General features: G+C 48.1%; 1 protein-coding gene across 1 annotated transcript; it reads right to left on the bottom strand.

The window, feature by feature from the left end:
- Positions 1-2,021: 2,021 nt before the first annotated feature.
- Positions 2,022-9,062, bottom strand: FOXB2 (forkhead box B2). The gene has a single exon (XM_083577119.1). It carries the CDS (start codon positions 3,480-3,482, stop codon positions 2,448-2,450), a length of 1,035 nt encoding a protein of 344 aa, XP_083433245.1. The 5' UTR covers positions 3,483-9,062; the 3' UTR covers positions 2,022-2,447.
- Positions 9,063-13,419: the final 4,357 nt, after the last annotated feature.

Below are 13,419 nucleotides of genomic sequence, written 5' to 3' on the forward strand. Positions count from 1 at the left end.
CTATTCCCAGTGTCTGAGCAGAGTGTTGCCGCAGTGTAAAGCCCCTCGTTATTTACTTCCAATAAATTCACAGAAAACGAGTTAGTCTTTTCTACTACACACATCCTTCCTGCCCATACTTTCAGAAAGAGTTTATCCCTTCTATAGAGACTCTTTTTACACCCCGGTGCTTGCATTAGCAGAGACGCAAAAGCCTCTGTACATTTGAACTAAAGGCAAGCTAGAAACTCCGGATCTAACTGGCCCATCGGTATCCAAGCACAGCGGTCGGTCTTCTTGAAATAAACTGGCCCTCCTTCCAGTTTATTGTAAGAAAAGTCTGATCGCCGGGTCTGCGCGATCCAGGGCACTTTTCCACAGAATTCTCGCGGTTTTGTTGCGACCAGCGCCGGTTAACGCCTTCCGCGCTCTGCCCGAAGTGACTCGCTAACCTGTGGATCAGACCTTCCTCAATTCAAGAGAACACATCCCAAACTCGGGTGCGGCATATGTGGGAGCTTTCTAGCGCACACAGCTCTATAAACCACGGATTTTTAAGAGGGAGAAAAAGAACCCCCTAAGCATCGGGGTTAGAAGGAGGAAGCCAACAAGTCATATTTTAATTGAAACAATGATGTACATTAAGGCAGACAGGAAGCGCCAACAACAATACTTCACAAACCAGCTAGGACTCAGAAATCCAACCCAAAAGAAAGCTGTGCTCGGGAAATGGCCGCTTGACCCATTCCCTGCCTCTCACAGAACTTTCTTCTGCGTAAAGTGCTTATCATGTAAGAGTTGTGGTCCCCCCCCCGCAGGTCCTCACCCTCACCCCCCCCTCCATCAGCATTTAATTTCTAAATTCAAGCGGAGTAAGAACAGACCGTTGGAGCCTGTGAAAAGCAGCCATGTATGTATGTATGTATGTCAGTAGGGATAATAAAGGTGTTGTAATAAGCATACTTACAAGAAAGAGGATTTTTAAAAAAAATGCTTTCGGAACAGAGTAATGATGAGACAGGTCTTGCACGTTTACACAACAATATTACACCAAACGCGTAAACTTCACTAAAGAACGCTATGTGAAATTTCCACTCGAAAAAATTGTCTCTATATGTCATCGTTCGACACATTTTTTCAAACCGAAATAGACTATCAGACAGTTCTTAGGTTTCAAAACCCATTTCCACTTTTAATCCCCGTTCATTTCTCCTTTAAAGTTTAGGATTTTAATCTGTTGCTGATTGCTGATGTCAGCGTTAATACTGTATATATTTGGTCACATTTTTTGGCGGGGGGTGGGGAGGTTGCAGATTCCATGCAGGACTTTTCTCAATCCATAGTACACATTTCAGTTTGAACCAAGTTTCCGAAAGATTAGTTCACCAAAGAGTGAGCAAATGATTCCAGGCGATCTCCTAGTTAACCCTATTCCTAAATTTTATATTGGCTCACTTCTCAAAGTTACCTGTGCTCCTCCATCTCGACTTGCCACTGGGGCTGGATCTATTATTAGTAGCTTGGCGTAGGCAATGCAGACCTGGGCGATGAAGAGTTCTTGGTAACTCTAAAGCTAGCAAAAGGAAGTTCCAGTAAAAGATGCCACGGCCTATCTCACGGGAGGAGCCCAAATGAAGACCATGGCGACGTTCTTATTTATTTTTCAAGCCTCCGATTGCACAGATTGATGGTCATGCTTAAAATACTTTTTAGGCATAACTTCCTGAAATAATACCAGCTAGACTCCCCTCCGCAACATCCTACTCTACAATACGTTTACGTTAAAATAAGTCTCACTGGAGCCAGTAGCACGGCCACCAGACCACACAAGAAAATAATTCGGCACCTCTTTTCTAAACACAATCTGAAATTATGTCTGGGCTGATTAGACCTTCCAAGGAACTTCCTTTAAGGAATCGGCTTCGCGTTGAAAACTTTACATCCTGATACCTGGAAGATATTTTATTATTTCCGTGACTCCAGTGGCGCTTACTTTCAAGGAAGTGTGTTAAGGACCTTGGTTTTAGGCCCCGATCGTAAAGTCTTTCTTTCTTTCTCTTTCTTTCTTTCTTTCTTTCTTTCTTTCTTTCTTTCTTTCTTTTCAGGGAGGGTGTCGTTTTGTGTAGCATTTCAAGCCTGGATGCAGCTTTGAGAGTTTGATGATCAACATACTTGCTAAATGATCACCAGCAATCTGATTTTTAAAAATGGTTTAACAGTTAACACAGGGACCCTTACCTTACCTGGCTCTCGACAAACTGATTGTACAACAATTAAAATACAGAGCTTGAAAGAATGAAGATGACAACGAGGTTAAGAATAAGAACAGAGCAACGATCTTCCCAAACCCTCCGCTGTGGCCGGGCTTTTGCCCTTAAAATCTGTGTTTCCTAGAAGGCGAAGGGAAAAGCAATGCCGCCCCCGCTCTTGTAGGCGCCCCTCTCTGAGGAATGGGCCGAGGCGGAATGTCAGGAACTTTTGCCTTCCGAGGAGTTTGTGGGAGTCTGTTCGAGAAGGGAAGAGGAGGAGCTGGGCGAAGCGGACGGGCAGAGCTGTTGGGCCACCTGGCTCACGGCCAGGGCGGGAATGGCGGTGGCCGAGGAGATGGCCGGGGTGGGCTTGATGGGCACCGGGATGGCCGGCAGCGTCTGCGCGGGCGGGTGGCAGAGGGCCTTCATGGGCACGCCGAAGGGTCCGTACTCGGCGGGGGAGAGGGGCAAGCCGCCGCCGCCGCCGCCGCCCCCGGCCTCCATCACGCCCACGTGGGGCCACACGGAGCTGACCATGGTGCTGATCTGCTGGCTGGCCACTGGGTAGCCCAGGTGGTGCATGACCGAGGCCAGGGGCAGCCCGCCCCCCTGGATCACGCCCTTGTAGTCTCGCCCGATGAGGTTCTCGATGGCGAAGGGGTGCTTGAAGCCCGGCGAGGAGCTGTAGGGCTGGAACTGGGGCAGCCTCCCCACAGCCGCCGCCGCCGCTGCAGCTGCAGCCGCAGCAGCCATGCTGGAGTCTGGGTGGCCTTTGGCGGCTCCTGGAGGCTGCAAAGAAGGAGGAGGAGGAGGAAGAGGAGGCGGCTGGTGCGGGTGGTGCGGGTGGAAATAGTGGCTGAGGTGCGGGTGCAGGACGGCCCCTGCCTTGCCCGCCGCCGGCATGTGGGGCTCCGGCCGCGGCACCTTGAAGCGCTTCCTGCGCCGGAGGAAGCTGCCGTTCTCGAACATGTCCCCGCAGTCCGGGTGCAGCGCCCAGAAGCTGCCCTTGCCCGGCTGGTCCGGCCGGCGCGGGATCTTGATGAAGCAGTCGTTGAAGGAGAGGTTGTGGCGCAGCGAGTTCTGCCAGCGCTGCGTGTGCTCGCGGTAGTAAGGGAAGCGCTCCATGATGAACTTGTAGATGTCGCTCAGAGGGAGCATCTTCTCGGCCGAGTGCTGGATGGCCATGGCCGTCAGGGAGATGTACGAGTAAGGGGGCTTCTGGTCGCTGTAGGAGCTCTTGCCCGGGCGAGGCATGGCACTGGCCCGCCCCTGGCTGAGGCGCCTGGTGAAGAAGAACCCGCACACTCAGATCTCTCCCCGACCGCGAAGGAGCGCTTCTCCTCTCACGGCATCACTGGTGCAGGCGGCAATGGTATGTCCAGCCTTCCCGGCACGTCCTTCCCCGCAGATCTGCGACCCCGGGCGGAGAATACATATTGCGAGCCCACCCCCTTTAATCCGTATCTCTCCCCTCTTGTCCCGTTCTTTCCCTCTAGGACTGGCTCTGCAATGCTACATACAAAGCGGGTTCACTGCTCCCAAATCAAGGTGCTTTCGAACCGCATCCTCAAGCGTCTCGCTACCGCCGGCGGGACAGAATCCGGCAACTTCTTTGACACGGGTCTTTTTCTGAACTTCCCCCTCGCCATGTCTCACTACTCTGCGAAGAGCTTCAGCCCATAGTGGGGAGGTCAGTCCCACGGCAGAACTCAATGCCCGGCGAGCTGCGCCTCGCTCCGCCCAGGAACCGCTCGAAGCAGAGCTGCCGGGGCCCGTCGAAGAAGCCGCTCGGCGCACCGCACGGTCCTTGCAGGGCGAAAGCGGCCCCTGCACGTTCCCGCGAAGGAGGCGGAGAAGTCACTCGCGGCCACCTGGATTTAGGGGATCCACTGCTGGCAAGGGTGTCTTGTGGCTGGAGTTTCTGCCGTGGGGAGCGGATTGGTGGTGAGTGCTTGGCCCGCGGGATCCCCTCGAGGAAAGAAGGAGCTGCTTGGAAGTGCCAGGCAGCTGCGTCCGGAGCGCTTGGCCGCCGCGCAGCCTGGAGGCAAAGCACAGAGCGCAGAGGTCGGCGACAGCGGCTGGAGAAGGCAGCGTCGCAGGTGGGCTTCTGGCTCGGCAAAGCTTCCCGGCTCCGTTTTGTGACGATCCCTGGCCGGGACAGCGAAGCACCCCGCCCAGTTCCAGCTTCTTTAGCATCACATGACAGAGGCTTAGGGAACACCAGAAGACACGGATCGCATCCCCCCGCCCCGCTTAACTCTTTAAGCGGACAAGGTGGGGCCAGGGACACGCGCAGGGAGGCGACGCTGGAGGGAGCCGTTAAATCGCTTCTCTGCCTCCCTCCCTTCCTCTCTCAGGATGGCAAGGAGACGACCTCCTCCTCCCTCCTCCGTTTCCCCAGCGCCCACCACTCACAGCCGCTTGAACTCCATGCCGCTCGGTTTCGCTCCTGTCCTGGGAATCTCCCCCCGCCTGCTCCTCTCTGTAGAGATGGCGATGGCTCATGGCTGAGCTTTCTTGTTATTGAGAAGCGATGCCAAGGCAAACAGAAACGCCTGTTCGGAACCCGAGTCAAGGTCTTGACTTCTGAAATGCTGAACTAGAAAGGTTTTTGGTGAGGCAGCCTTAGGCTTTGTGTAGAAAATAGATTAATTACGCCTCTTCCGCCTAGAATTCCCTTTCCATGGCTCAGTGAGCGACACAGTCCAGACCTGAGAATGCTTTCTTGGCGTGAACCCGTGTGCTAATGGGATAAGTATGCATTGGATTACAGATGTCGTGTATTTAGCGACGAAGGCTGGAATCCTGGATACACTTCCTAGGTCCTCTTTAATTCAGAGGGGCATACGTCTGACTGAGTAGACCTGCGTGGGAGAGGTTTTTGTTTTGTTTTGTTTATGCCCCGAGCAGCATTCCCCGTTCAAGAGTATTTAGGTCTCAGCGAACCCAACAAGATTTGCTTCCAAGTAAAAGGGTGTGTGATGAGAGCGTGGAAGACGGAATGAAAGATGGACGCTGAAGTACTTCAGCGGACATCATAGAATTATAGAGTTGAAAGGGATCCCTGCGGTCATCCAGTCGAACCCAGGATTCCTGCCCACAGCAGTTCACTTAAGCCAATGGATTGAGGAGGAGGGGCGAGATCCACTTCCCACTTGACATGATGGGGATACTTTTAGTGATGGTTGGTGGATAACGCTATCAGTTACATCCCATCTTCCTTGGAAATCTATCCTATTCATTTCAAGACATTTTCAAGCCTTAGAACAGAGAGTTTGGTCCGCTGGCAGCTTCAATGTATTCTAACGAAAGCTTAGGGTTGTGTGTCACTTGTCTACCTCGTTCTCAGCAGGATATTGGAAGTATGTTCCATCGTCCTCGAAGCACGTGTGTAAGACTTCGCTGAATATGACTAAATAAACTTTAAACAGTGGCAGAACTAGCGATCAGATCCAGCTCGCTAGTTGTCTCGCCAGCCCTGACAAAAGGGAGCAAGAAGTGTTTGTGCACCAAAGGCTTCTCACCGTGATCTTTGCGATTGAGGAGCAGGCGCCCTGCGCGTGCCACAGATTAAAAGGACCTGAGTTGATATGGAGGCCCTGGGAAAGGAAGTTTCTTGGAACTCCTACCGGCGTTTCAGCGCTCTCTCACAGTCACACTCACACGTTACCCACGAACACGTATTTCACCGTGCTTAGTTCTTGACAGATGATCCGCAACAAGGAATGCGAAATTCGCTGAATGCCTTTCTTGTTCTTGTAACAGACTTTAGACTGCAAGTTATTCAGACGACGCTTATGCTTTTCCAGTTCAGCGAAAAGGATACCTGTACCTTTTCTTCTTCTTTTTTTAAAGTATTAAGTGGTCCTAAACTGATGGTTCCTCATTGCTGGAGAAACTGTCATGCCCTGACCAATCAAGTTCCCCGCTCTGCTGGCTATTGAAACCAAGAGTGCTACAAAATAGTAAAGAGCAGAGGTTAGCTATGGTCCCACGTTGCTTGCTGCGAGTGCCAGGGTTTGTTCTCCGCCACCCTCAGTTCCGCAACCCACCCCCACTGAATGTGGTGTTGGGCACCCTTCGAACTTCTCCAAGCTCCGAGTCCCGCCTGCGTGAGCTGCTGGGAGAAACCTGCGAGGCAATTACGCGCAGGCAAAACATCTCCCCTTAATCGCACGGGCTTCAGTCAGAGACCGGTTCGGGTTTCCAAAGGGGCGGGGGCGGCAGTAGAAATTACACGTTATCCAAATATTGGCTGCTGCTGTGTCGAGGGCGGGGGGGGGGGCGGCGGCTGGCAGCCAGGCTGTGCCCCCTGGACGCGGGCAATTAGCGCGACAGCCCCCTACGTTGGCTTAGATGCGTCTTGTATGGTGACACCCTCCCCCTATGGCCAACAAGAAAGGCTGATTGCCCCCCTGGGAGCCCGCGCCAGCTCTGCACGGGGAGTCTGGCAGCTCCTGCCCGAGGTCGGTGCCAAAGAAAAGGGCCACCGCCGCGTCCCTGGGCGCTGCCGCCGCAGATTGCATGGCAGGCAGCAGATTTCGTGGTGCCGGCCTGGCTGCAGCGTCGTCTGCAGCAGCAAAGCCCAACCGTCAGGGAAGAGGCTCCGGCGACGGGCGAGAGCCTCGGGCAACTTCCAGCAGCGGTGCGGGAAACAGAGACCTTGCACGCATCCTGGAGCAAAGCCGGGAGCGCAAAAGTGGCTGCGGAGGCGAGAGAGCGCTTTTCTACTACTGTCCGGGGCTGAATCCGGCTGGCGGAATCCCCAAGGGTATAGGAACTGCCTCTCATGTCTACTACCATTCTGTGGATTTTAATGGAAAAGGCATGCAGATGTTGGAAAATACGAGGCTGAGAAGATGGGTAGGTGGGCAAAGGGGCCCTTTTTACAGCAAAGGACACCTGCTCCTGAGAAAGAGCTGGTTGTTCTGCTGAGATGGATCGGACTTGCCCACGGTTCGTGAGCCCATGAGACACTTTCAGGGTTTTAAAGCCACACTTCGCGCTTTAGCTCGTTTCACAGATAGACAGTCCTTTGTTTTCCCTCCTTATAATAACCCCTTAGAGGAGAAGTTCTTAGTTTGTGGACAACTTGCAAAGGTCAGGCTGCAGGGTGAGAAACTGACTTTGGTAACTGACTCTCTTCGTCGTCCTGAATGGAAAAGATAGAAGACCCAGTGTCAAAAATATAATTCGGATATTTAATGAAGCCTCCTCGGTTTACATGAACATCACTGAAAAATAATCTGAGCAAAACATCTTTAAACACGAACACCGTTTGTGTTATTTTTAAAAGGAAAAACACAAAGCCAAGACCGATTTCCTGATGCGTGATGGGTTGGGAAAGATTAGCACGCTACTTCGGAAGAAGGCGAGGAGTGGACTAAGATCTGTTCCAGTGCCGCTCCAGTTGTCTTGCTTCCTTGGGTTCCGTGGAGCCTGCAGTTTAGATGATCCTCTGCACGTCTTTCTCGCAGCTGAGTCCGGCTCTCCCAAATAAGAGGGCAAAGATTTGATCCAGACGGGCCGGATCCGGGCCGGTTGCTGTGGTGAGGAGGAGGCCTTGAAACCTGGATGGAAAGAAATATTGGCTCTCTCTTTCCCCTCCGACAGTAAACTTCCAACTGCAGTGCTAAGGCGAGTTTACTTCGGGTCCTGCTGATCTCGACGGGGGAAATAAAAGCATTTCCAGGGAGCCGACAACGTCGGATGCGCGTCAGGAGTTCGTGTCGACCAGCAAACGAAGGATCATGGGACGGCCAAGCGGGGCTCGTCGCCTTCCTGTTCCGTCCTAGTTCCTAAGCCTGTCCCAGTCACTAGCCTGATTTCCAGAAACAGTTTCCGAGATTCATAGAATTGTAGAGGGGGAAGGGGTCTCAAGGGTCATCTAGTCCAACCCCTGCAGTGCAGGAATCCTGCCCACAGCATCCCTGGGTGGGCTTGAACCACCAACCTTCTGGTTAGCAGCCAGATGTGCTGACCCGTTTATTTGTTCTTGGAAGAGTATTTCAGCCTCACCGTCAGCATTTCTTATGAAGCGGTTGAGATTAATTCATGTTAACTTGTAATCAAACCTACCCTGTCGCCCAGCATTTTTAGTATAAGGGAGTGTGGGGCCTGGACTTTCATAGGCTGAAATGAACTTTCCCTTCCTTTAGGAGGACCACATGAATATTGGTGCAGTTTCATGATCTCTGAGTTGCTTTTCCAAGGCCTTTGTCTCTTTAAGTCTGACTTAACTCCTGCAATAACAAGGAACAAACTTCCTCTTGCAAAGAGTAATAACAAAAGGCTGTTCATCAGCAGCCAGGTGTCATGGTGCAACTCTTGACAGCAACTGTCTTCCTTTTGAGCCAGCCAGCTCTGGAATACATTACATTAATTAAGTCTTTGGTGATTTAGCCTCCTTTGAGAAAAGTCCAACAATGTAATTAAGAGCATACTGGTTCTATTAGGTATGAATATTCAAAACAGTGTCAATTAATTAGCCAACAGATCTATCTCACTATGCCTCATCTACAGCCCAAGTCTTCCAAAATGCTTTTAAAGGGTCATTGTCAGGGAAAGTAGGAACAATTAAAACACACACACACACACACACACACCCAGATCGTCTTTAGGTAGCATGTAACCATTTTGTAATGATGTGTTTTTACACTGTTTACATTGCCTCTTCACACTGTCTAGTGGAGCCTGTTGGTGGAGAAAGCTGGATTTCAATGGCCAGTGAAAACCAAGATCTCTTACAATTAAAGCCAGGAGCTAGTACTGGAGTGGAAGGCCTCCTTTAAAGGCACCATGAGGCTAATCCATTCTCCATCCTCTCCGACATGTTAGAAAGATAAATATTAAATCTGCTATCACAAAGGGAGCTGTTAAACAGATACTAAGCTGATATGCATAAAAAATTAATTAGGTAGTTTTCTCAGCATCAAACTCCTGGACAAATAACTACTTGTAAAGTACACCTTCTGGGCATATTGAACATATGCTGGAATTATCCTTAATTGACTAATTACATAAATTACTCATTAATTTTACAGCACATCAATTATAAAAGATATATCAATTAATTTTGCATAAATTAAGACCCAAGCCCCCCAAAACACAAGAGAGAGAGAGAGAGAGAGAGAGAGAGACTGGTGTAACAAAACATGGAGAGGAGGGGGAGGAAAAAACAATGTTTGTGTATTTGTAGATGGCAATAATAATTTGTTCTGCTCTGGGCACCAAGATTTTCTTAAGGAAAAACATCCTTGGCAATTAAAATAGTCCTAAAGACCACTTACGATGTGATCATGCGTGCACCAAGGCGAAACAAACCATTTAAATCAATTAGAATTGCTCTGATGGAAAATGAGAGCTTGGCAATGACAAAGCACTTAGACATTAGTAATCACAAATGATTTAACATCCACATTAAATGGCTGACTGGGTAGTAAGGCTTATTTTCCTAAGTCAGCAGGGTGCCTATAACTAAGTAAGTTATCTCTGTGTATCCCAAAGTAGACTTTGGCAACGATTTCACACACAATTGGTAGAAATTAATTTGATACCCCCTCAGACCCAACACATTCTTGTTTGTTATTCAGTCAGTCAGTCTTCCACCTAGCCCTCCTCACCAGCCAGACGTTTCCCAGAAGGGAGTGTGACTAAAATATGGGTGCGTGGATCTCCTGGAAGGTGCTTTTAAAAGGAGGAGGAAGAAATGGACAAGTTTTTCAAAACCCAAGGAGCACAAAGATCCAAAAAGGCACTGCTCTGGGTCTTACCTTTTGTGGATATGAGGACTCTAAGGGCAGGTTCCTCCATGGGGATGATCACATTATAAAAATTTTGTCAATTGAGATTTGCTTGAGTTCATCTCTCTTGGCTTTCCCATGAGTAGGTTGGCACAGGTCTTTTATCTGAGAAGGTATTTAGTGCCGGCTGATACAATTGGTTTCTTTTTGTGTTTTATCTGGCTATGTTTGCATTAACTACTTTTTCTTATTTTATATGGTTTTTGGATTTTCAGATTGATTTTTAACTCTAGCATTGTTATTCATTACTTTCAATATGATTTGATGGCAGGGAACACGGTGCATGCCTTCCAAATAAATAAGAACAATGTGACAGTACTTGCTGAATACCACAGAGAAATGGCATGATCCAGCTGAAGTTAAAACATGTACTGCAGATTTTGGAATCTAGAGAAACTTTTTCATACTTAGAACTTACTAAAAGTCAGTGTGATTATATGCAATTGGGAGGTCTATGACCTGAGCATTTGCCCCTTCTAAAAGGTTAGTAGCAACCATGTATGTGTGTGATCAGGGAAAGGAGTGTGGTCCTCTCTCCCTGCATCTCCCCTCCCCTCCAAACTACTATTTGCTCTTTGTGTTTGTGAGGATTGGGGCAGAAGATATCCCCATGGTACCTGTACACTTCTCCCCATATGGTAAACAGCAGCTAGCTGGGATTGTGACTAGGGGAAATATTTGTTTGTTTGTTTATATTCCACCTTTTAATCCAAGGAGCTCCAGGTGGTGTACGTGGTTCTCAATTTCCTCATTTAATTCCCACAACAAACCTGTGAAGCAGGTGAGGCTGAGAGTCAGTGACTGGCCCAAGGTCACCCTCAGGGAGCTTCATGGCCAAACGGGGATTTGAACCCTGGTCTCCCAGGTCCTGGTCCGACACTCTAACCACCAGTGTTATTCTTCTAGAAAAAAAAGTGCCAGAACTCACCACAAATGCCTTCCTTGTTCTCTTATAACAGCCATGGCACCCACCTGAGAGGTGCCGGACCTGAGTTCTGATGAGCTTCAGCTGAAAAAAAGCCCTGCCAACCACACTGGCTCAAGAAACCCATTTCCTCCAGAGCTGTGGTCTCCCTCCTACCACCACATGGTTTCTATCAAACTTGGAAAGAGTAGAAGATCTATGTTACATCTATTATGCCTTGGCCCAAGAAACCTTAAGCATAACTTTCTCTAGAATGATCTGTTAGGAGTTAGTATTCAGATTTCTCTAACACATGGGTAGGCAAACTAAGGCCCGGGGGCCGGATCCGGCCCAATTGCCTTCCAAACCCGGCCCATGGACAGTCCGGAAATCAGCGTGTTTTTACATGAATAGAATGTGTGCTTTTATTTAAAATGCATCTCTGGGTTATTTGTGGGGCATAGGAATTTGTTCACCCCCCCCTCAAATATAGTCCGTCCCCCCACAAGGTCTGAGGGACAGTGGACCGGCCCCCTGCTGAAAAAGTTTACTGACCCCTGCTCTAACACAATGGGTGGCATTCAGCTTATGCTTATTCAGAGTAGACCTATTAAAATGAATGAACATGACTATGCGAGGTCCAGTAATTTCAATGGGTATATTCTAAGTATAAGTTAGTTGAAAAGCAACCAATATGTTTATTTAATACATTGTGGGAATCTGTGTGGGAATCCCTTGCAGATGACTGCAGCACCTGGAGACAGTCAGGTTGTGTATTTACTGCAGTGAGTAGAGGACGAGTGACCCCCGGGAGGAGCACAGAGAGAAGAAACACTATGCTACACCTGCAACAGCACAACCAGATGCCTTCATCTGCCCCAGCTGCAACAAAACATGTCTCTCCCATATCGCTCTCCACAGCCACAGCAGGTCCTGTAACTCTCCAATGGTTTGACTTAATCCCTGAAGACTTCATTCTTCATTGTCTTTTGAGACAGACAGATGCCAACAATTTATTTACCCACTGTTCAAACTACAATGAGTTCTATCTGGTAAAGTCATTCCTTTAGTGAAAAGACTTTCTTTTTTTTAAAAAAATATTTATTGAAATTTTACAGACAAAAGAGAATTACAAAATAAGAAAAGAAAAAGAAAAAGAAAAAGAAAAAAAGACACAAAAATGCAAAGAAAAATACAAAATACATGAAGAAATAAAAAACAATTAAAAAACATATCAATCTTTTCGTATCTTATATTTCAATTACTTGTTTCCTGACCTCCTCACACCTCCCTTTTTTGTATTCCAATTCACATAGTTAATTCAGCAAATCCTTTCCCTTTTTGTATTTATCTTAATTCTATATCTTAACATATTATAACTTTATATTTTCATCTAATTATCAGTCCATTTTTACATATTCTTTTTAACCTTATTGCTAAAGCCACTTCATTTCAATCCAACATCATTTTAGCATTCATTAATTTTACAATGTTTCTGCAAATAGTCTTTAAACTTCTTCCAATCTTCTTCCACCAACTCTTCTCCCTGGTCTCGGATTCTGCCAGTCATTTCCGCCAATTCCTTATAGTCTATCACTTTCATCTGCCATTCTTCCAAGGTGGGTAGATCTTGTGTCTTCCAATACTTTGCGATGAGAATTCTTGCTGCTGTTGTTGCATAGATAAAGAAAGTTCTGTCCTTCTTTGGCACCAATTGGCCGACCATGCCCAGGAGAAAGGCTCTGCCAGAAAAGACTTTCACCCTCACAACAGAATGTCCTCTTTCTCTTCCTGTCCTGCATGCCCAGTACCCCTCAAAACTGTTCTGTGGGTTCAGCAACCATGTGGAGCAGATTTGTGGGGGCATGAGGGTTGCAGAGAACACACAGAAAAAAGAGACACAGGAAGCTCCACTGTCATTGCTTCCCGTGACAGCTAACAGCATTTAAAACTATATCAAGGAATCACAACACCAACAGAAGAAACACTCCAAGTCCTTCTATGCAAGCTGGAGAGACCTTCTTCAAGATCCTGCAGTAGTACCCCAAACCACAGATGGAACAGCCCCCCATAAATCACAAATGTGATCCTTTCAGGAACCAAGCTGATCTTCAAGACTGCCAGCTTTCCTAAAGCCACTTGTTGGGATGCAAGACAGAGCTTGAACTGTCCAATTGTATTGCAGCAGACAGCCCCCTTTCCACCCCTTTCAGTTCCAGCTGGTGGGTGAGACTCAGGGCACTTACACACCGTCACTATTTTTGGTTGGGATTCAATCACACACTGACAAATTCAGGTTGTACAATTAAAGCTGATTTCCATGAAAAATAAGCATTTTTGCACTGAGGAATGTCTTAGAAATGAAGTAGAAAATATGGAATAATACTCACTATGATGCAATATTGTCTAACCTCCTCAACAAACAAATCAGAATGGATGCTCAGTTAATAGCTAGCACTATTTAATCTCCCTGCAATAAAATCAG

This window comes from Podarcis filfolensis (assembly GCF_964270895.1).
Source record: "Podarcis filfolensis genome assembly, chromosome: 11".
NCBI classification, from domain to species: domain Eukaryota; kingdom Metazoa; phylum Chordata; class Lepidosauria; order Squamata; family Lacertidae; genus Podarcis; species Podarcis filfolensis.

What these genes read in the sequence shown, in the direction of transcription:
- FOXB2 (XM_083577119.1), bottom strand. Translation starts at nt 3,482, where the DNA reads ATGCCTCGCCCGGGCAAGAGCTCCTACAGCGACCAGAAGCCCCCTTAC.